Source organism: Carlito syrichta, unplaced genomic scaffold, assembly GCF_000164805.1.
Source record: "Carlito syrichta isolate Samal-C Ts95f unplaced genomic scaffold, Tarsius_syrichta-2.0.1 Scaffold313202, whole genome shotgun sequence".
Lineage (NCBI taxonomy): Eukaryota > Metazoa > Chordata > Mammalia > Primates > Tarsiidae > Carlito > Carlito syrichta.
The window spans coordinates 382,105-406,569 of record NW_007257298.1 but is presented as its reverse complement, the minus strand read 5'-3'; the positions used below and the strand labels follow the sequence as shown (position 1 = coordinate 406,569).

The 24,465-nt window shown below is 42.4% G+C and overlaps 1 protein-coding gene across 1 annotated transcript in view; it reads left to right on the top strand.

The window, feature by feature from the left end:
• LOC103272755 (talanin) overlaps positions 1 to 2,973 on the top strand; it is a 5,588-nt gene extending 2,615 nt beyond the window's left edge. Inside the window, 5 exon segments of the mRNA XM_008070233.2 lie at positions 2,152 to 2,185; positions 2,188 to 2,318; positions 2,320 to 2,423; positions 2,861 to 2,896; positions 2,898 to 2,973. Coding sequence (XP_008068424.2) covers positions 2,152 to 2,185; positions 2,188 to 2,318; positions 2,320 to 2,423; positions 2,861 to 2,896; positions 2,898 to 2,973 — 381 coding nt within the window.
• The last annotated feature ends 21,492 nt before the right edge of the window (positions 2,974 to 24,465 follow it).

Below are 24,465 nucleotides of genomic sequence, written 5' to 3'. Positions count from 1 at the left end.
AAAAAAAAAAAAAAAAAAAAATTATAATCGTCCCTGAAAGATAGACTGGACCAATCAGATTCTCTCTTAGGGCCCTGGACTTGAGGCAGACAAACAGCCATCAGTTAGTACTCAGATCAGAAGAAGACAAATAGTTTGCTTCTTAATCATAGGAATCAAAGATCCATGAACTCCTTCTGCTGATGGTCTGAGAGTCTCCTTGAATCTAAAATCACCATTGAGTTCTGGGCTCCTTGAGGCCAAGATTTAATATAGTTCCTGCTCTTGGATTTATCATTTAAGAATAATGTAACATAATACAATATACTAAAATCTTTTGTCTTGAGTTGGCTTGAATAGCTTTCTTTTCTTTGCAAGAATATAAAAGCCAGATTAAAACCAATGGGAAATTAAAATCTGGCCCCAACTGAACTCCTAGGCTGTAAGGCCTTCTGGAGAAAATCACAAGAAGCAAGATAAACTGGCAATGTCTTAGCCATTACTGGGAAGGCAATAGAAACTTAAAAAAGAAAAAAGAGAACTGAAAACCTTTAAAGATGATTTGGAAAGTTTGTGTGTGTGTGTGTGTGTGTGTGTGTGTGTGTGTGTGTGTGTGTATGTGTCCCTGTAGGGTGTGCAGTGGCGTGTGGTGCCAGCGCCATGAACGGAGAAGACTTGGCCTCACTGAGTCGTCACTCATGAACGAAATCTAGCATTTTAACGCCCAAACTTAAAATAGATTCTGAATGACTGCCGGTTATGAGACATGCTAGATGCACAGGAATCACAAGTGATTGAAGCCAATTCACAAGAAAAACAGGATAATAATATTTGAAGCAGTCTTAGAAGCAGGTGCTAGGTTTAGGGTGTGTCTACGTGGCCCTGTTTTTTGTTTCCACTCAGCTTTGGAAACGAAATGATACTGCTCTGTATTTAAAAATATCTTATGTATGTACATATACAGTGAGTCTAAATAAAACAGTTTCCAAATAGCTCTTCAATGGTAGCATTTAATGGCCAAAGGTATTTCACGACTTGGAGTTAAATACATTGTGGTCTCTATCTAACTATTCCAATTGATCTTGAACTTGAGTTATGTTTATGTTTGATCCATGAAGACATCTCACAAGTTCAAAAACTAAAATTTGTAAATGTGAAGTTTTATTACCTAAGTGGATTTTTAAATGCTTCTTTTATATAAATTATGTCTTCTTGCTATGGGGAAGCAGTACAGAAAAGATATGAACCTGAGTTCAAATCCAGGCTCTATGATTTCCAGTTATGTGGCCTCAAGCAAGTTGTCACTACAGTTTATTTTTATTCTTCAAAGATTATGATGATGGTAATAGAACATAATTTCAGATTATTGTAGGGATTAAAAGATACATAGATGCTTAGAGGAGTGCCAGGCCCATAGGAAATACCCCACAAATGTTTACTGCTAGCCGGGCTCGGTGGCTCAGCCTGTAAGCCCGCGCCTTGGGAGGCTGAGGTGAGTGGATTGCCTGAGCCCGCGGGTTCGAGACCCACCTGGGCAGCGAGACCTCATCTCTACAATAAATCAAAAAATCAGCTGGGCGTGGTAGCGCATGCCTGTAATTCCAGCTACTTGGAAGGCTGAGGCGGAAGGATCGCCGGAACCCAGCAGGCGAGGCTGTGGTGGCCGGAATCAGCCACTGCACTCCAGTCTGGGCAACAGAGTGAGACTCCAACTCAAAAAAAAAACAAAAAAAAACCAAGATAAATCTGTAAAATGTGCAGTAGATTAAAAGGTAGAGTGTACTAAAGAGAAAACTAAGTGGGGAAGCAGAGAGAGAATATGCATGTGTGTGTACTGAGGAGGGTGGAGTTCAGAATGCAATTGTTGCTAGAACAGGTCACTAGAGAAGGTCTCGCTGAGCGTAGGACATCTGAGGAAATGTATGAAAAAGGAGAAGAAGCAAGCCATGGAAATATGTAGGGGGAAAGGCTCCAGGCAGAGGAAGGAGCATGAGGCAGAAGTGTATCTGGCATGTTCCAGAAATAGCAAAAAGGCCAGTGTGACTGAATCAAAGAAAAGACGGAGCATAATAGAAGAAGAATTCACAGAGGTGGGAACTTGGCTGACATCAGTATGTACTAAAGAAAACCCTTCCCCATGTTCTTGTTAAACGGGCATCTGCTTCCACAAAGTTAACACATCTAAAGAAGCCATTGGTGAAAGAGGTTCTACTTGGAAAGGGCATCTCGCCTTCCAGCCTCTCCATCCTGCAGAGAGAACCTGAGCTTGGAGCTGGCAGTCAGGTAATTCATGGGGACCGGAAACCACCTCATCAGCATCACCCTACCCCACACCCTGGGCCAACTGGAAGCAACCATGACGATGTGCTGAACGCCCTTGCAGAGCTGTGCTGTGGTCTCTCTGAGCTCATCACGGCACCTTCTCATGCAGGAGTTTCAATTCAAGATTAGTTTTGGTTCCTTTCAGTAGAAGACTTAGAACCAAACCTATTCAAGTGTAGGAAGAAGGCAGACATTAATAGCCAGACCCCAGTGGGAGTTTTATTTTCCATTTCCTCCTCCCCCATATTTATTTGTTTCATCTCCTCTGTGTGGTAAAGGTGACCTTGCATGATATTTTCAGATGAAGCTTAGAAAGGTGAGATGGAGGATGGAAGGATGTCACTCTGAGTTGGAGTCTGCTCTTTCTCAGATCTTGTCAGGTGCTGGAGTTTGGCCACCTGGGTTCACATCCTCATTCCACCACTTAGAAGTATGTGACCTCAGTCAAGATATTCAATCTCTATGATCCTTGGTTTCCAAAATTTTCATTGGGGTTAAAGATAATATCTCCTTCATAGGCTCATCATGAGAATTCAATGAAGTCATTTAATTCTGTTTCAGGGTTTAGCCAAATCTGGAGGCGCCTTCCTTTCTTAGGGTACTTTTCATCACAATGAGAAAGGAGTTCCAGGACATCAGGACATCTACATTTCCACTCAAAGCAAAATATAGGTATTTCCCACATACTTCCATCTCTCTGTAGAGAGTTCTCTTCATCTATGCCTGGGTGGTCCCAGCTTGCCAAGTTGATAAGCCTCTTGAGTTCTTCAGAACAGACTCAGAAAGGCAGGCCCTCTGTGGTCTAGGGGAGAATTGGCCTGTCGCTCCAAATGGGGAAGGTGCCCTGTCTGCATCTTTCCCTTCTGTGGGACAGCAACTAAGATTTTCTTGTCTCATTCAGGGCACTTAGGGAAATGTGTGTAAATTCTCTGGTAGGGGGAACTTGAAAACAGTAAGTAAACATTCTTTCTAAACAAAAGAGAATCTTTTTTTAGCAAGAGAATCTACAGAGATTATGTTTTTTTCCTCCTTCAGTGTAACTTATCTTTTGGGAAAAGGGAACACAGAATTTGGAGAGTGTTGTTTAATGGCCACAGGTTATTAACCCTACGTGTTCCTGTAGAAAGAGAAAAATCACTACATGGTTATGTCAGAAAGTCTCTTGTGATTGTGATATAGCAAGCAGTCAACATTACTTCTGGCACTAGTATAAATCAGTGATTAAATGACACATCATAAATAGCTACAATATTTCTTAAGAATGGCCAAAGCAATTGCCTTAGGATTGCCCTGATTGTAAAAATGTGCCCTTGAAATGTGACTTAAACAGAGAGAATAATGTTTTCTTATTGGCTCAGATGAACACTTTAGAGCTAATTTATCATGGTTCATGATGAAGCTTCACTAGTAGAAACTCTTCTGATTATGATTTTAAATTGCTCTGGTCTATCATCACTACAGGCTCAGTATCAAATAATTAAATGATCTTGATACAAACTCATGAAATACAGTTAAAGAGAAGCCACATGAAGGATTCCTGCCAGCAAAAAGTCTATTACAACATGGGTGACTCCCTCTGACTTATATCATTTGTAAATTCAGATGGAGTTGTGCCAGGATTTTTATGAAGGATGCACCATAAGACAAAAGAGACTGGTTTAAGGACATACCAACCCACCAATCCATTCCTGTTTTATACTCAAAGACATGTCCACCAAAAGATGTATACAAGAATATTCACAACTGCCCAAACTTGAAAACAACTGAATATCCAACAACAGTAGAATGGATAAATCATATATTCAATGAAATAATACACAGCTATTAAACAAATTATATATATATATTGCTGCACAAAGCAACTTGAATAAATCTCAAAACATGTTGAGCAAAAGAAGCCAGACACAAAAAACATACGTACTATATAAATCCATTTAGATAAGGTTTTGAAGCAGAAAAAACTAATCTCTAGAGAAGGAGATGAGGATAGTGGTTACCTTGTCTGGAAGGGGTATAGAGGCACAAAGGAGCCTGATGGATGCTGGACTATTCTAGATCTTGACTGGAGTAATGATTCCAGAGGTGTGCACATATGAAAAATTCACCATCTGCACACTTAATATTTGTGTCATTTACTACGTATAAGTTATACCTCAAGTTAAAAAAGAAAAAGTAGAAACCAAATTTAAAAACTAAGTATAAAGGTGAACCGAATCTTGTTTTCTGTATGGCTTTGAGAAGACACAAACTCAAGAATTATGGCACTTCTGTGAGGAGAGAAAATGTGAATCTCATACAGATAGACTTGTCCCAGGGTTATACTGGAGAGTAGTCCTTCATGATGAACCAGTGCTATTGAGATTAATGCTGTGGGTTAGCTGGTGGTGACACTATGGGGAAGAGGACTCACTTTATAAAAGGAGGCAACACTTCAGAAAGAAACTACACACATAATCCTATAATTTTGAAGTGGGACATAGGTTACAAGAAGAAAAACATACAAGAGAGCTTCCCTGAGGAAGAGCAAAAAGGAAGCCTGGTTTTGTTTGGGAAATCAGGAAAGTCTCTGAGAGATCACATTTGAATGAAGATGTGTAGATTAGGTAGGAGTCAGCCAGCAGAATGCAGTGTAATGAAAACCGTTAAAAGTAGAAGTAAGTGTGTGTGTGTGTGTGTGTGTGTGTGTGTGTGTGTGTGTGTGTGTGACAGAGAGAGAAGCAAGTGAGAAACAGAAGTATGAACAAAGGCCTTGAGCTCACTGGTCCAAGGAGCCGTGATAATTCTAGTGTGACTAAAATGTAGTGAGTGGGAGGGGAGAAGGGAGAAATGAGGCTGAGGAAGGACAGTAGACAGGGGCCAGAATAAGGAGCAGTTACAAAGCCGTGATTAGGGTTGAGATCAAATGCCAAGTATAATGGAAAGTGTCGAAGGGTTAAGATCTGGTTTACATTTTTAAAATATCACTGGATTCCAAGAAGTGAATAAACTAAAAAGAGATAAGAACAGTTAAAAGAACCAAGTATGACTATGGAAGTAATTCAGAAAGAAGACAACTTGAATTAGGATGGTGTCAATGGAAACGGAGAAAAGTAGATGGAAATAAACTAGTTTTCCAAACTTTCTTATTTCTTCTTCCGATGACCTTGCTCTCTCCTAAAATTTGTTGTTGATTCTAATTCAATCTCTCTCTCTCTCTCTCTCTCTCTCCACCCCCACCCTATTAAAACACACACACATTCATAGCAGACCCTCACCCACTCACCCACAAGATCCCAATGGTGATAAGAAGACAACAGCAATGATGCCCACCCAGGGCCTTACTAGGAATTCAGATGCACCACTCAGTTCAAGAAAAGGAAATCAGATGTAAATGTTGACATTTACTTAGGGTCACCTATGTGCCAGGCATTGGACTAGATACTTTCACATCTGTTGCCTTGGATACAAAATTAGATATTATCTCTATTTTAATAGGTGAGGAAACTGCAGCTTGAAGAGGCTATATAATTACTTTGTTGCAGTATCACAGTTATTTTAAATGGCAGGAATAGGACTGAGTTCAGAACTATCTGATTTTGGAAAACACATTCTTTCCACTACACTCTGAAAATGATTCTTTTATCAAAGGTGTATGTCTTTTAATGACAAACATCAGGAAGAGTGATCCAAAAGAATGACATAATGATGACATTTCGGACTTTCAAACGTCTGGTCAATGACAGATACCACTAAACATCGGTCTTCAGAGTTTCTGGGATCACAACACTTAGGCAACCCTGTACTCTAATTCACCTGCGGTTAACTCCAAGCCCAGCATTGTGCACAGGTGCCCTAGAGGCCAGTGAAGTCTGAGAGCAACCACAAAAGAGTGGGAGTGCCCACACAATTGCCAAAAGCAGTGACATCAGAACTGAGTTTGGCTCAGATTTGCCTGAGCTGGTAGAGGCTTGAATAACTCAGGTATCTTAAGTTGGGTTTCATTACGAGCCAGATGGTTTTAACTCCTGACTCTGAAAATGGAACAGTCTTGTAGGAGAAGAAGGGAGAGGGTATAAGAAGCTTACTAATCCTAGGTCTTCTTCCTGCTTTGAGAATGACTTTGCCCAATTACCATGAACAAATTCCTTTGGGTTGGCCATGTGACCAAGGATACCATATCCCGGAGACCCAGAGAAGAGAGGTGTATCAGTTAAGTTTCAGTCAGAAAAGCAGAGCCACTCTAAATGATATAGAACAAGGGATTTGTTATAAAGATTAGCACGATTGTGGGAGTGGGTGGAAGAGTCCAGTAAGCTGTTGCCTCTGTCCCTGGTGGGGGCCTAAAACAGCTGTTGGTCCACAACTCTGGGAATCAGGAAGGAACACGGGATCCAAGGTGGGGAAGTCAACTAGAGGACAGAGTGGAGCTCACATCTGCCTCTCATTGCCTCCAATTCTGACAAGGTGGGGGACTGCAGAAGTTAGCACCTCCCTGAAACTGCACACACAGCAGGTTTGTGACTCAGAGAATCCAAAGGAGGTTGGTTGGGAGCTGCAGAAGCTGCAGGCCTGGGTTGGTCCTGTGACAATAGGATGAGCATTTAGGTCAGCATGAGCTAAGAGGGCCTGCCTGGCCCCTCTACCAATCCTCAAAGGGTTGCGAATGCTTCCCCTCTGACTTTCCAGTCTCAGGTAAATTTCTCTTGTGGCCAGTCCTAATCTGAAACCAAACACAGAAGAGAGTTCTGGGAAATATTTCTGGTTTAGCTAGGTTGACACAGTACAAAGCCACTTCAAGGGGAGACCTCTGGGGACAAGTAATTACATACCTTAAAGGTTTTATGTTATTGGTGGGATGGAAAGAGAATTCCTGTTCAAACCTATATTACAACCCCATCCCTGCCCTTCTACAAAAAAAACAAAAAACAAAAACAAAAAAAACACTTTCGGCATAAAGTGGGTCAGATTTGGTAGTCAATTAATAACTGTTAATGAGTGCTGATTATGTGCAAAGCCATATACTATGCATCACTGTGAGGGTACAAACAGCTTTGAGATAGGACCCCTACCCTGGTCTCAAACTCTTGGCCTGAAGAAATCCTCCTACCTCAGTCTCTCAATTAGTTGGGATTACAGGTATGAGCCACTGTGCCCAGCTAAAGCCACACGTTTACTCTGGTAGGCTTTGGGTCTAAGAAGGAACAATGATGACGACAATGATGATAAATATAAAAATACCTACAATTTATTGAATACCTACTGTGTGTCAGTGTTTCACATATACAATCTCCTTTTATCTTTATAATCAATTTATCTCAATACTATTACTACCTGTACTTTATGGGTCAAAAGATGGAAGCTCAGAGAGATTAAATAAATTACACAAGATAATATGGGAGAGCAAGGTTGAACTTGAACCTGAGTCTGACAGTGCTAAAGTCTGTTCTATCAACTATACCCCAGGCAGCCTTTGAAAGTATCTGGCAGGTGACCCCAAGAGTAAAATGTATTTAGTGTATAAATGCATATGTAGCATCGTGTCCACCTTATCTTCCTTCTAGTTTGAGACCACTCTGGGCAAGATAGTGAGACCTTGACTCTAACAAAAATTAAATATCCAGCCCAGGTGGTGTGTACCTACAGTCCTGAATACTTGGGAGGCTGAGGTGGGAAGATCACTTGAACCCAGGAGTTTGAGGCTGCAGTAAACTATGATTGCACCACTGCACTCTAAGTCTGTGTGGTAGAGTGGGACCCTATCTCCTAAAAAAAAGTGTGACTTTTCTTATGTATTTTGTCAATGAATAGTAAGGACCTATTACTATGCAAGACACATGTGGCCAAACCATGTTCTAAAGGCATATTGATATAAGATAGGGAATTATAATCTTCAAATGACTGGTACAAACAATATTTTGAAGAGCTGAGATTCAGATCCACAAACATGTCCTGGAACCTCTGAGCAGGCTTAAAAGGAAAGAAGCTTCACTGTGGCTAGTAGTGGTCAAGGAAGGTTTCAGAACGCAAGTGGCATTGGGGTTCAGCTTGGAAGAATGGATAGGATTCACAGGAGGAGGTAGGAGGTCAGTACTCCAGAAGCAGCTGGAAATCCTCTGATGTGGTCAGAAGAGAGCAAGGAGAGCAGAGCAAGTTTTACAGGTAGTAAGTTGGTCAAGAAGTAGATGGTGCAGGGCTTTGAATGCCAAGATCAGGCGTTCATATTTTGTCTCATGAACAGCTGTCATTGAAAATTTTCATACAGAGAAGGTATACAACGAAAACCAAATTTCAGGAAAAAGAAGGAGGCAAAAGTCTATGGGCTGTACTGGATTGGGGAGAGACTGTAAGAAGGAAGATAAATTGGAAATCCTGTCACAGGAATTCAGGATTACAAGAAGCCCTATAGTGAGATGATTAGAGGGAAAGAGAAAGGCGAGAACAGTCATGAAGGGAGATATAGAAGATCTGGTCCCTACTGGTACATAAGGAGCAGCTAAATGAAAGTTGGACCCAGATTCCAAGCCTCGGTGGCATGTACAGAAATAGGGAAGCTAGGGCTGGAGAGTAGGACAGAAAAAAGAGGCTGTGTTCCATGTGGAGAGTCGGCGAGGAGCCCTGAAGGCACAGGCAGGAGATGAGGACAGAGTGAAGACTGGGGGTAACCTCCCTGTGATGTGAGAGAAGGAACACCCTGACATAGAGAGTGACACACCGTATCAGAGAAAGAACAAAGACCTAGCCTCTTGAGAAGCCTAAGGAAAACGTCCCGATTCCTGACAGAGAACTGAAGACCTCAGATACCTTCACTCCTCAAGATCCACTGATACTCGTTTCTACAAGGGAAGAATCATGTTGCAGACCCGTCTAATGGCTAAATTAGACAAGAGAAAATTCAGACCCCATCCCCCAAAAGACAGAGACAGTCATTCCCTCTGTAAGAATTGAGTTATTTATTGCCCACATTGTGGTCATGATGGTTCTGCAATGGTCAGGGTTCCTCAAGAATCAGCATGCTCAAAGAGTTGAAGAGTAATGATGAAGAATCTGCTTACAAAGACAGGCACCAAGGATCAGCCACCATGGGAAACTGTTAACCTTCTCACCCTGAAGGGGAGGAGAGGGATTGGTGTTACCTGAAGCCCAGCGAGGGCCAATGGGATGCAAGAGTCTGTCCAGTCAGATCTGTGACTATAGGGGAACACGGCTACTGCCCAGGCCTCTCTTGGTCGGGGAAGCAGCAAGAGGAATGAATACCCCAATCTGTCTCTCCTCCCACCTTCTCATTTCCTAAAAACACTTCTCATTGGCCAAACCCAGTCAGAAGCCACAAGGTGAGGAAGTACAGCTAATGTAATCTGTAGTGCTTAGTCTCCCAGAGCAGGGCAGAAATAGGTGGAGAATGGATCTTGAGGGAGAAAATGGAGAATAATGAAAACATTGGCCCATTTTATTCCTTAGTTCAAAGTCATTCTTTGAGCAGAAATAGACAGGATTAATTTTTGTTAATTTTGGATAGACATTTGTATAGCATTTAATGATTTCTAAAATGTTTCACATAGATCCTCCTTTTTGAACTACACAGTATCTCTATGAGGTAGAAGAGACCATGTTATTCATGTCTATTGAATTCAGAAGTCCAGAGAAGTTGAATGGTGTATTCACAATCACATAGCAAGTGAACTGTAAAGTCCATTAGAAATAAGACTCTCTGATTCCTGCCCCAGGGTTCTGCCCCAGATACAAAATTAATTTACCTGGGAAGGTAACCTTGCCATTAGAGGCAATAGGACCCAGCTGTCCAGAATGTGGCATATCTTGTGGCCCTAGCCTGCTTGGGTGTCTGGGACCTTCCTGAGTTGTTTTCAATAAGCAAATATTCCTGACACTTCAATAATCCCGACTCAAACAATGAACACACTGTGCAAGAGGCTTCATAAATTTCATTCAATTGGATGCAATGAGAATAATATAAGTCAAAGCATTGTGTGTATTCCCTCAAAAAAAAAAAAAAAGTCACCCAACAAAACAGAGATTGTTGTAAGGAAAACATCTAGGCTAGAAAAAAAGAGGCAACACAGGCTCTGTGTTCATCTTCATTCCCTTGTGTTGGCAGAAAAAGCACCTTCCATTCTACAAATCAAAGCAAGGCCATTGGTCTTTTCTTCAAAATTGTGTGTATGATAAGAATTTTTTAAAAACTTTCTTATGTTTGGTGTCTTGTTATCTTCATGTATACTTTCTTAAGCCACTTCCTCTACCCCACTGTCATGGGCTGAATCGTGTCCTCCCCCCAAAATGACACACTGAAGCTCTAACCCCCAGTACCTCAGAATGTGGCCTTATTTGGAAATAGGGATCTTACAAAGGCAAACAAGTTAAAATGAGAGTGTTAGGATGGACTCTAATCCAATCTGACTGGTATCCTGTGAAAAGAAGGAATTTGGATACAGAGACAAAGACACACACAGGGAAGAGAGGCCCATTGACCACCCAAAGAACTCCTGAGGTTATTGGGAGCTGGGAGAGGCCTGGAACAGATACTTCTCTAGAGGCTTCACGGGGAGCATGGCCCTGCGGACATCTTTATCTTCAACTTCTGGCCTCCAAAACAGTGAGACAATACATTTCTTTTACTCTTTTTTTTTTGAGTTGGCGTCTCACTCTGTCGCCCAGACTGGAGTGCAGTGGCCGCTCCCGGCCACCGCAGCCTCGACCTGCTGGGCTCTGGCGATTCTTCTACCTCAACCTTCCAAGTAGCCGGAATTACAGGCGCGCGCTACCACGCCCAGCTGATTTTTTGATTTATTGTAGAGATGAGGTCTCGCTGCCCAGGCAGGTCTCGAACCCGCGGGCTCAGGCAATCCTCTCAGGCAATCCCAAAGGCGTGGGATTACAGGCTGAGCCACCAAGACCGGCTTCATTTCTTTTACCCTAAGTCACTCAACTTGTGGCACTTTGTTAACAGCAGCCTTAGGAAACTAATACACCTAATATATGCATACAACAGTTATACCAAAGGTGTAACCAGAAAAAAATGGTAGCTATTTTCTTGGCATGAAAAATAAGGTTTCATAGGAAAAAAAATTCAATGAAAGTGCTGGAAAAGGTTTAAATAGATTATATATTACTCCTATTTTCTAACTGTGCAGAACAGGAGTGAATTAATTCTTGTGGCAGTGTCTGGTGTGCTGGTACCTGAGCTAATTTTTTTTTTAATTCTTCGACTAAGACAGCAGAAGAGATGATTTATTGTACATCCATTACACTTGGCCACAACTCAACACAGAGCTAGTCCAGAATGTTACAGGTCCAGGGCCAAGGACCAACAGGGACTGTTTTGGTATGATGAGCAAGGTGGGTCTCTCAGAGATGGTCTTGACGATTGGATGGCGTGGAGTTCTAGATTCCTGGAGAGACAAGTTAGACAGCATGCAATCTGACAACTTGTACCAGCATCCTGAGCCTCTGACATTCCATGTTTCTGCTTCTGTGGCCTTCACGGGTGTACAAGCTAGAGGTTTACTTGGACCTCTGCCTCCTCTTCTTTTGTGCTTCAGCCTGCGCATTTGCTTCTTCCTCCACTTGGCCCTCATGGTGCAGAGGTTTCTAAGAAGTTGGTACTAAGGCCGAGAGCCTGAGTTAATTTTGACATGTTTGGTTCTAACTAATAGGATATCCATATCAAAGTGGTTTAAGCAATGAAGGCAGCGGCTTGGCTTCCACACCTGAAAATGAAGATGCAGTCTAAACTTTCAGCATGATTTGATCAAGGCTTAGATTAATTCCTCCGTGAGTCTCTTGGTCCTGCCTCTTTAGTATGTTTATTCCATCCTCAGGCTGGTTTCCCTCATGGTAGCAAAATTATTGCAATGGTTCCAGCATGCATGTCAACACTTCCTAGAGAAAGACTGCATCTATGCCCCAGATTCCCCAGCAAAAGTCTTGAGTGTGGCACTGATTACTCCACCCCTAACCAATCCTAGGGGAAAGCCAAGTGCTGATTAGTTATGCTTGACTTGTGCAGTCCAATCACTGTGACAAGATGCTTGGACTATGCTGATGGCTTAGACCATTCAGAGCCTACTTCTGGAGGTAAGTATGAGTGACCAAATAACCAGGCCACAATGGAATGGAAGATGATCAAAATGGATATTGAGGAATTACTACAATGTCCAGACCAGAACTACACAAACCCTTTGCATATCACAAAGTTCAACATTTTGAAGGTCTGATTATAAGGAAAAACATTCCCATAGGCTACCCCCAGACTCTAAAATGTGGAATCTAGAATATGAAGATTTCCTTTCAGACCTTAGGAGTGACTGTAAGTAGAGAAGGAAAGATTGTACTTATTTTCTTTATCAAGCACTATTCTAGTTACTATGACTACATAAGAAGTTGTCTCAAAGCATAATGTCTTAAAATAACAACAATTATTTATTATCTCTCAAGATTTCTGTGGATCAGCAATCTGGATGGAGTGTAACTTGGCAGATCTAGTTCAGGGTCTCTCTGTTGGTTGCATTCATCATATGGCTGTGGCTGGAATCATCTTGAAGTCTTCCTCACTAAATGTATACACACTTATACCCAAGGTGGCACCTGACCTAGGACAACTTGAACAGCTCCGTCTCAATGGACTTCTCTCTCTATTCCTATGCTGTCTATTCAGCAACCTCTGCAGCATGGTAATTTCAAAATAGGGCTCCCAAGGATGTGTGTGTGTGTGTGTGTGTGTGTGTGTGTGTGTGTGTGTTTGTGTGATCTATATTTATTGCAATATCTATATTCACTTCTGTAGCATTCTCTTCATCAAGGCTGACACAAAGTCCCACTGTGTTCATGGGGAGAGGAAAAAGACTCCACTCTGGTTAGAGTATGGCAAGGTTGTAGGAGAGCACACAGGACCAGAAAATTGCTGTGTCCTTGTATGGAAAATACAATCTGCCACACACATTTGTAGAATTTACATACCATACAGTGTTGTAAATGTGTTACAGATACTAACTCATTTAATGAGTTGGGTACTTGTCTTCCTTTTAGAGATGGCAGATGCTGTCTGTGCCCTGACCACATATCCCTTAGTTCTCACCACTTCAGCACCAGTCAGCTCAACTTCCAAGAGCCAGAATTTGGTCTTAGAGCTTCTACTGGCCTTTGGAGCCTGTTGTGTTCTTGCATGCAGTGGGCCACATGTGTTGGGGAATAAAGGTTCTCCAGGAGCAGCCATCAATGAATAGTTGGCAGGAATTGGTGTGTAAATACCCTGGCTCACTTGTTTCTTGGTGGCAGGATGGGGATTTGATACTAAGACATGTACTCTACACTGACCCCCAGAGTCCTCGGGGGGTCTAAGCTCCAGTGGCCCACGGTGGTGACTTGCTTGATAAGGCAACTCAATTGGCTGCCTTCCTTTCTCTGGCTCTTTCATGCCTCATTTTGGTATTCCTGCCCTACCCAAATAAACTATTTGAATTTGAATTTTTCTGGGGGAGCCAAATTAAAACTTTTAACTAATCCAAGATCACTCAGTTAGGAATTTGAACCCAGGTAATAACTGCAAGGGAGCTTTGAGTAACCATTTCTTTGCAGCTATTAAGTGACATTCAAGAAAAGGCCATGCTGAAGAGAATAAAGAGCCCTGGGAAAAGGAGCCAGAATACCTCTTTTCTAGAACTGATATGCCCCAAGGTTGCATTCACCAAACATTGATTGAGCTCCTGCATGAGCCAGGCATTGGGCTAAATGCTAAAGGGCCTAAGTTCTCTGATTCTGGGGTGGGCTTAAACATTCTTGGCCAAATTCCCTCTCTTAGCTGTGATGGAAATCATATCAAGACTTCTAGGTAAGAAAGACCTCTTCCAGTGTAAGAGTTATTTTGCTAACACTGTTCCTGGGAAGTCAGCATGGACCACTGGGGTGGGGCTAGAATGAGTGTATTATCTCAGGCTGCCATAATAAAATACCATAGACTGAGTGGTTTAAACTACAGAAATTTATTTTATCTTAGTTCTAAAGCCTGGGAAGCCCAAGAACAAGGTACCTGCCAGTGCAGTTTCTGATGAGAGCTCTCTTTCTGGCTTGAAGGCATCTGCCTTCTCTCGATGCCCTCACATGGTGGAGAGAGATATAGAGAGCTCTGACCTCTCATCTTCTTCTTATAAGGACATTAACTCTGTCAGGGCCTACCCTGATGACCTCATTTAACTTTAATTACCTGTGTATAGACTCTAGCTCCAACTATAGTAATACTGGGGGTTAGGACTTCAACATATAAATTTTGGGTGGGAGGGATACAATTCATTCCATAGCAATGGGGTTTGGGTACAGATTTCTGCAGGGAATCACACCTTTAAAGCATTTTTGTTTTATTTCATTTAGTTAGCTATCTTTATTCATGGCAAGTCAAGACTGCAAGCACTTTTGACCACAAAAGCTACTTTTAAAATTGAAAGAGCATAAATACCATGTGATTGGATGGTCCATTACCCTGTCTCAGTGAAGCCCTGTCCACAGTCTCCAGGACAATTCATGCTGCTCCATTTGTGGGTGTGCGCAGCCCTGCACTCAAGTGCCTTCATTAAGTCATCTCCCACTTTTCCTCAGAATTTATTTTCCTGAGAACATGGTGTCTCTCTCACTCTCTGACCTAGGTGATACCTGTGTGATGAAAATAATCTAGATTAGGAGTGTGCTGCTTTGGCCAAATAGCAGGGCTTCACTACAGTCAGCCCATTCTTGGGCTTTAAATAAGAGACTTCAATTCATGAATCTAATCTTTCTCGCTCTTCTCTCTCTTTATAGGCAAATCAATAATCATTTACCTTATGTTGACCAAACACTTGTTAAGTGCAAGGCATTGTGCCATATGCTCTTCCTGGGGCTTGCTGCCAAGCAGCTAGCAGAAATCAGAAGAAAAAAGGTGAAAGACAGTATAAGAAGGACATTGCCACAAACTTGTAGGTGACCCGCCCTGTATTCACCTGAGTTCACCTCCAGAGGCCTCTCCAGCATGCTAGTGACTTCCCACTCATGCATCTGCACCACTCTTGTTCCCTGCCCACCCAACAGTGGTTCTGGTGCTGCTGGAGGTCACTCCAACCCATGGGGAAGAACAGTGTGGGGCTTCAGTGAGGTCTCTGAGGTGTACTGCACATAGATCCCCAGCATCTTTGGAATGGTTATATCCAGCGGTAACCCACATCTTAACATACAATTTAATGACTTTTCTTCCTTCCCTGTCTCATCATCTCCACTTTGTCATCTGTGGTTCTAAGAATCTCTTTCCAAATAAACTACACTCAAGCCTTTGTCTCAGTATCTTCTTTTGAGGAACTCAAACTGAACAGTCATTCATTATGATTAGCAAATAATTAGCACAGTGTCACCCTCCTCACACCAGTGCCCTTGATGTCATGTCTATCAAACATGTCTTCCCACTGAATCTGAAAAATGACTCAGAATTCTTCTCTGGGAAGCCACAGGAAGTTGGTCAGTGTTGACATATGGGCTGAAATCCACTTCTCATCCTGGCCATAAAGAAAAAAATGCTTAATGGGAGCTAAACTAAGGATCTGCAGAGGCATAGAGAATAGTATAACGGACATTGAAGACTCAGAAAGGGAGGTCAGGAGGCATGAAAAAATCACCTATCAGATACAATGTGCACAGGTGGGGATGATGGGGACACTTAAGGCCCAGACTTCTATACAATGCATCTATGTAACCAAAAACCATTTGTACTTCCTAAAGCTATTAAAATAAAAATTAGTTAACTTCAAAGACATAATAAATGCTTAAGGGAAAAAAAGCAGTAGTCAAGAAATGCTTTAGGAGTTCAGAAGCAGGAGAGGTATATCATTGTAGGCTGGAGAGGAGAGAAAGTATTCACGGCGGTGGAACCAGTACTGGACTTGAAAGGATGGCCAGAATCCTGATAGAGTTTTCTGGAAGACTGTAGTAACACATAGAGGGAAAATGTGCCAGGTGTGTTCAGAGACACAAAGGCAGAGAAGCTGGGCAAGAGCAGAATTTTTACTGGATGATGTAAGGGGTCTCAATAATTTTTTCCTTGTGACCAACACAAGTATAAGCTTCAGTTTCTTGACCTCCTTAACTCTAGTGACTTCAACCTTCATCTAATTCATTCATTAATTGTCTGTATAACGCAGAAACTACCCCATTTACAACCTTGAACTCAGAGCTTTTTCTTCTTTTCCTCTGTGCTCTCTCCTTCCAAGCTATCATCTCCTCCTAATACTCCCATGACAGTGGGTATAAATTCAGAAAATGGGTTTAAAAACTAGCATCTAGCCCTCATTTCAGTTGCCAGGTGGATATTTCCAACTGACCGTCTTAATATTACCTCAAAGTCAACATGCCCCAATCAAACTCATCTTCACCCACAAAAATAAGCTGGGTTGCTGCTTCCCTAGTTTTCACCATCCTCCCATCAACCATGCTCTCAAGACCCTGGAGGGAAGAAAGGAAAACTAACCTAAAAGAATGCCAGGTCCCATGCTGGGTATTTTCATAGCTTACCTCATTTAATCTTCACAACAAGCAAGGAAATGGCAATACTATCTCCATTTTAAATGGGGGAAAAGAGACTTAGAAGCGCTAAAGAATTCACCTGAAAGCAAAGCTAAAAGTAGCTCTAGAAAGTAGAGCTGGGTCTGGTATGGTGGCTCTGTAATCCCAGCACTTTGGGAGACCGAAGCGAGAGGATTGCTTGAGGTCAGGAGTTCAAGATCAGCCTGGGCAACATAGAGAAAGTCTCTAGAAAAAGTTAAAAAAAAAAAAAAAAAAAAGTAGCTGAGTGTGGTGGAATGCGCCTGTACTTCCAGCTACTCGGGAGACTGAAGCAGGAGCATCACTTGAGTCCAGAATATTGAGGCTGCAGTGAACTACAAACATGCCAGTGCACTCCAGTCTGGGCAACTGGACCCTGTCAAAAAAGAAAGAGAGAAGAGAGAGAGAGAAGAAAGTTGAGATTGCAACTCAGATCTGGTTGACTTCAAAGTTTGTGCTGTCTTCATCCTGCACCAAGGCCTTTCATTTTCCTTCTAAATGTGTCTTACATCTGTGTTTCCCTTCCATCCGTTTCACTACCACTCTTCCCTAATGCTTCACCCAATGGAGAGTCTCTAATAGGTTTCCCTGCTTGCAACAGCCAAGGGGACAGCTGTGCACAAAGCACAGTAGCAGGAGCTTCATAAGGAGGAACTGACAGACAGCTGTCTCATGCATGGTCTCTGGACTCAGAATAATTTACAGTTTAGAATAGAAAACAGCAAAGAGGTGGTGGAAGGAAGGTGAGCGCAAAGGGTGGGAGGAAAGGGGGGAAGGGCGAGGAAAAGGGTGTGAGCTGTGGAGGGACCCACCAGTCTCAGAATTTGCCCTGGAAATCTTTTTTTTTTTTTTTTGAGTTGGAATTTCACTCCGTCGCCCAGACTGGAGTGCAGTGGCCATTTTGTCTGACATTCCCAAACTGCTGCTGGGCACTCTGGCTCACCCCTCCCTGCCGTCCACGCGGGTCCAATGTGAGTAACCATGACTGCAGGATGCAGCCTTCGTCCTTTGACACGGTACTACATACAAAAACCAAGCAGTCAGAAGAGTCACTTCTGGGGTAAATGTCTGTAAACATTGTTACATTTCTTTTCAATATTACTTGCTAACATTGTGGAGCTATTGCTAATGGGGCAGACTGTGCTAAACGCTTTCGAGGGATTATATCATTTAATCCTCACAACAACCACAGTATGTTTTGCAGATATGCAAGTCAGGCTCACAGAAATGTCTCTAGAGTCCCAGGGTTGAGAGCAGTAGAGCCAAACCATCTGCCCAGCCCCAGGGTCTCTGCACTCTACACCTACACCTAACTCCCAACCTTAAGAAAAAAAGTTATTGTTACAAAAGTAACAAACCAGTATGTGTATCTGCATGTGTACCATCATTGTAAAAGTGTGGATAAACAAGAGAGAAGAAAATGGAAAATCTTGTTATCCACCACCCAGAAATAACCACCGTTAACGCATTGGCATATCTGCTTCCAGATGCTCCTGTGTCTATACATACTATTCTTCTTGAATAAAAAATAGGATTTCATAGGGTATACAGTTTTGAAACTTTTGTTCGTGAAACAACATGCTGTATCATGCATTTCTTTCTTTATCATAAAATAGTCTTCTATATACAGGAAGCAGTGTATGACCTTTATTCCTTTGAGTGGATATACCATAATTTATTTAACCAGCACTTTATATCTAGACATTTAGTGTTTTTGTTTGGTTCTGTTTTGTTGTTCAGTTTTTCACCCTTGTGACATAAGTCTGTGATGGTTGAAGCTGTCCAGCCAGGCTCATCACAACCTCTCAGACTCTCCTCCAAATCCTTTGCCACATTGCAGCTGGAGGGATTGTGGCCTCAGAACATGGTGCTTATTTTGCCTGAGTCCCCTCCTCACCTCTAGTCACCGGCTAATTCATGCTGCCGCGTAGGTCTCAGCCAAAATACAGCTTCCTCCAGGAGCCCTTCCAAGACTTCCCAGACTAGATTAAGCCCCTCAGTTGTTTTCTGCCCATAGATGCTACACAGCTCCCTCATTGGATTTAACAAATTGATGAATTCATTGGTCATGCAATTACTTTTCTTTTTCTTTTTTTTTTGAGTTAGAGTCTCGCTCTGTCGCCCAGACTGGAGTGCAGTGGCCGCTCCCGGCCACCGCAGCCTCGACCTGCTAGGCTCCAGCGATCCTTCCACCTCAGCCTTCCGAGTAGCCAGAATTACAGGCTACCACGCCCGGCTGATTTTTTGATTTATTGTAGAGATGACGTCTCGCCAAGTTGCTCAGGCGGGTCTCGAACCCGTGGGCTCAGGCAATCCACTCACCTCGGCCTCCCAAAGGTACGGGATTACAGGCTGAGCCACCGAGCCCGGCTGCAATTACTTTTCTAATGATGATGTTCCCTACTAGACTATTAGCTTCATGAGGGTGGCATCTTTCACTCCAGTTTTTACTTGCCCAGAGTCTAGCAAGGGCTTTTGGTAAGTGTTTAAAATGGTGAATCCTTTCCAGAAGGTTTTCAATATACATCAGAGGAATCACTATCTATGGCAGCTATAGACTTATGAAACTTATTTCTTAAATAATAAGGTTTGAAAGTAAAAACTAATCATGGGCTGTAGAATGGATATTGTTCTGAAACTTTGTTCATGGAACAATATACTGTATCATGCATTTCCTTCTTTATCATAAAATAGTCTTCTATACACAGGAAACTGTGTATGACCTAACAGCACACTCATTTATCCCTTTTCCATTTATTGATCTATTTATGTATTTGGAAGTAAGTACACCACTTTCACAAAGAATGTTAACACACACAAATACAACATGAATCTCCCTGTACATCGCTATCAGAGCTCCTGGGTGACCAGGTGCATTGTCAATGAGTAGCAATGCTTTGAAATCAATCTTCATTTCTGAGCAATAAGTCTCAACAGTGGGCCTAAAATGTTCAGTAAATCATGCTGCAAACAGATATGCTGTCATCCGGGTTTTGTTGTTCCATGTATGGAACACAGGAAGAGTAGATTTAGCACACATGTAAATATTTGAGTTGGGATCTCACTCTGACACCCAAACTGGAGAACAGTGGCATTATCACGATGATCACAGTTCATGGCAGCCTTGACATCCTAGGTTCAGATAATCCTTCTACCTCAGCATCCTGAGTAGCTGGGACTGTAGGCACATGCCACTCTGCCCAATTATTATTTATTTTTATTTTTGTAGAGATGAGGTTTTGCTATTTTCCAGCCTGTTCTCAAACTCGTAGGCTCAAGCAATCTGCCTGCCTCAGCCTCCCAAAGTGCTGCTGGAATTATAGACATGAGCCTCCATGCTTGGTCAGCATAATTCTTTTTTTTTTTTTTGAGTTAAAGTCTCACTCCGTTGCCCAGGCTAGAGTGCACGGCATGCTCACAGTCACCCCGGCATTGACCTGCTGACCTCAAGCGATCCTTCTGCCTCAGCCTTCCAAGTAGCTGGAACTATAGGCATGTACTACCATCCCCAGCTAATATTTTTTATTGTAGAGATGAGGTCTCGTGAAGTTGTCCGGGCTGGTATCAAACCCATGAGCTCAGGCAATACTCTCACCTTGGTCTCCCAAAGTGTTGGAATTACAGGCTTAAATCACCGCACCCTACCAGCCAGCATAATTCTTAATGGCCCTAGAATTTTCAGAATGGTTAATGAGCATTGGCTTCAACTTAAAGTCACCAGCTACATTAGCCCCCAACAAGAGAATTAGCCTTTGAAGCTCTGAAGTCAGGTATTGAATTTTCTTCTCTAGCTATGAAAATCTTAAATAGCATGTTCTTCTGATCGAAGGCTATTTTGTGTACATTGAAAAATCTATTGTTTGGTGTAGCCACCTTCATCAATGGTCTTGACTAGATCTTCTGGATAATTTGCTGCAGCTTCTACATCAGAACTTATTGCTTTGCCTTGTGCTTTACGTTATAGAGACGGTTTCTTTCTCTAAACCTCATGAATCAACATCTGCTAGCTTCAAATTTTCTTCTGCGACCTCCTCACCTTTTCTCAGCCTTCATAGAATTAAAGACAGTCAGGGTCTTGCTCTGGATTAGGGAGTGTTGTGACTGGTCTGACCACCAGACCACTTAAACTTTTACTATATCAACAATAAGACGTGTTTTGCTTTCTTATCATTTGTGTGCTCACTGGAGTAGCACTTTTAATTTTCTTCAATAACTTTTCCTTTGCATTCATGACTTCTCTAACTGGTTGGGACAAGAGGCCAAGCTTTTGGCCTATCTCAACTTTGAACGTGTCCTCCTCACTAAGCTTAATCATTTCTAGCTTTTAATTTCAAGTGAGAGACATGTGACTCTTCGTTTCACTTGAATACTTAGAAGCCATTGTATGGTTGTTAATTGACCTAATTTCAGTATTACTGTGTCTCAGGAAATAGGGAGGCCCAAGAAGTGGGAGACAGGGAAGAGCCAGTGGCTAGGGTAGTCAGAACACACACAACATTTATCAATTAAGTTCACCATTTTGTATGGGAAGGGTTTCTGGTGCCCCCAAACAATTATAATAGTAACATAAAAGATCATTGATCACAAATCACCACAACAGATATAATAATAATGAAAAAGTTTGAAATATTTCAAGAATTACCAAAATGTGACACAGAGCCATGAAGCAAGCACACGCTATTCGAAAAAATGACACCTGTAGATTTGCTCAACACAATGTCTGCAAAGCACAATAAAGCAGAGTGCAATAAAACAAGGTGTGCCTGCACTTGAATAGGAGGTAGAAGATTCTATTTCCATTGTTGCCACTAACTTTGCAATCTTAGGCACAGAGAAATTGTGAATTATAAAGTCCTTTCGAAATCTAAATTCTGCAACTCTATGCATTGGGCAGTGAACAGAACATGAGCTTTGATGTCAGAAAGATCTGTTTTCAAAACGAGATTTGCTACTTTCTAGCTGATGGATCTTGCTCTTGGCAGTTTAACTTTCTGATTTCAATTTCCTCAACAATAAAATTGGACCAATAATATCTTTCTTTCTGTGTTATTAGTATGAGAATAATGCTAACACATTGGACAATTCTTGACACGCAGCGGGCACCAATAAAAGACATTGCTGGTGTTGCCAGTGCTGGTTCTGATGCAGTTTGTGCTGGCAGCCTGGCGGTGACTTCCTTCCATTGCCTACCTAAGCCTCGGTCTCACTATAGGAAACCCACACACACATTTATCACCAAGTAATGTCTTAAACACATTCACACCCTTGAACTTTCCTGTGACTATGATACATGCTTTTCAGTCTATCTTAAGGTGACCTTCACTTGCACGGAAATTCTTAAAATGTACAGTCAGAGTTGCATAACTGTGAGGCTGACCTATAAAGGAAGCGACTTTTCTCTTCCTCCCTCAATTTTTTTTCATTCACTTGAGGCATTCCCCTTGTGGGCGTGTGATCTCCCCAATGGCAGCAATAGCTCAGGCAGCCACAACCACAGCCCTGAGCCTGCAAATGAAAGCACAGAGCACCTGGCCTCCTGCAAGCCCAGAGCTCCCAGCAGTTCCACCTGATGGCTGCCAAACTCAAGGACCTCCAGGCTTACAGGGAATGCACAAGGAGTCAGCTGTCGCTCCCTGGGACAAACTGACACTGGAAGAACCTCTGGTCAAATCCCAACAGTGCAGGACCCCAAAGATGTTAAGAGAACCAAGGTACTCAAATGACCCTCTACCCATCAACACATACCCTTGTAGTCCGGGTAGGAAAGTGAAGTGTCATCATCTCAATACAAGGTCATGCCATAGGAATCAGAAACAGGATGAGAGACACAGAAACAGGCTCTCTTCTGCCTGGCGGTCCTTACCAGTAGTTGCATTTCTTCAATATTGCCAGGAAAGAAAAATAGTCAAAATATGCGGGCAAATATTACAATAGGCAGTTCTTACATCAAGCCCACCCTGTGCCAGGCACTAAGCACTTTATCTGCAAAACCCCAAAGAGTAAACATCATGAGCCTCATGCTACATGTAAAGAATGGGAGTACTGAGGAGTTAAATGACTTGCTCGAGATCACACTGATCATAAGTGGCAAAGACAGGGTTTGAATCCACCCAGCAGTCTGACTTCAGACACAAAGCTCTAAACTACGATGTTTCACAAATAAAAAATGACAAAGAACTTATAAACATATGCAAAGATGCTTAACCTCATCAGTGACCAGAAGAAGGTGTGGCAAAATGGGCATGCCCAGATACTGGTAGTGTGTACATGAGCTGTTTCAGAAAGTTGATTTGTCAGTGCCTATTCTAAACAAGCATGAATTGTGAATTCCCCTGCCCAGGATTCCACTTCAGCAATCTATACTAGTGGAGTACCCACAAAACTTTGTGTACAGGGATGACCACATATGGCATTGTCTTTGCAAGACCTTCTAGCCATCTTTGTACATAACTCACAGCAAAGTGCCTGGCATTAGTTAGGAGCTCTAGAACTACCTATATGAATATACAAACAACAAGTACTTATCTTGCTCCATAATGACATGTTTGTCCACGTACTTCAGTAAGCCTATTGACAATTCAATAGTGCAAGTGTGGCCAGACCCAAGTTCTGCAAAACTAAAAGGCTCTTCCCTTCCAGGATCTGTGTGCCATGAGTATGGCCCTATTCAATGCATTCCACTGACTCCTTTGCTCAGGGGTTCTGACTGGGAACAGGCAATGGGCAGTACCAGCAGATCAGAGGGTAGGAGTGAGAACTAGAGTGTTTATTCTTCCTCCTCCCCATCAGTATTCATGCCATGTTAATGCCAGGTCACGGTTTCAGCAGTGGCTGAAATTCCTTACAGCCCCAGCTCTCTCCAGCTGGTCCCTGTTTCAGTGCTTTGGATTTGGTTATGCCTTTCCTTCCCCTTTAAGCCTAGAAGAGGGGACGATTTCTGGTATTGCTAGCCCATTGATGCCTCACCATCTCCAACATGGTAGTGAGTGCTCCCACTCATGCCTTTACAGAGCTCTCTACTAAATAATCTTTGATTGAAGCCCTTGAGTGTGCCATCTTTTTTTTGCCAGGACCCCAAGTGATTCATCCTCACACCTTCATACAGTGCACATTTGTTGAGCACCTACACTGGTTACCAGCATGAGGAAGTCAGTACCCTCTACCTCCTGGTTCATGGGAGCAGTTGCAGCATGGTTTTCCAAGGGACCATGCAGGAAATTTTTCTACCAATTCGCTTGGGACTTGGCTCTTTTCTAAATGACAATGAATTAAGATGACAACACTTGGTTAAATTAACTTTTGTTCAGACATCTATCTCAGATAAATCTGAAGCCAATAAAATACCTACCTCTCTAGAAAGCTTTGAAGAACTTCATCTCATAGAGCAAACAGTGAGTTCAGAGAGGCCAAGAGGGAGTGAAATGGAAAGAAACCTGCTTCTCTACCAGTGTGCCCATCTCAGGAAAGGATGACATCAACCATATAACTCCAAACCTGGAGCCCCAGAATCTATCACTCTACCACTCTAAACCTCCCTCTGGCACATTCCCTCCCATCCATCCCCTTTTCTACTGCCCTGGTCCAGGTGCTTACCTTTTCTTGTCTGGATTACAA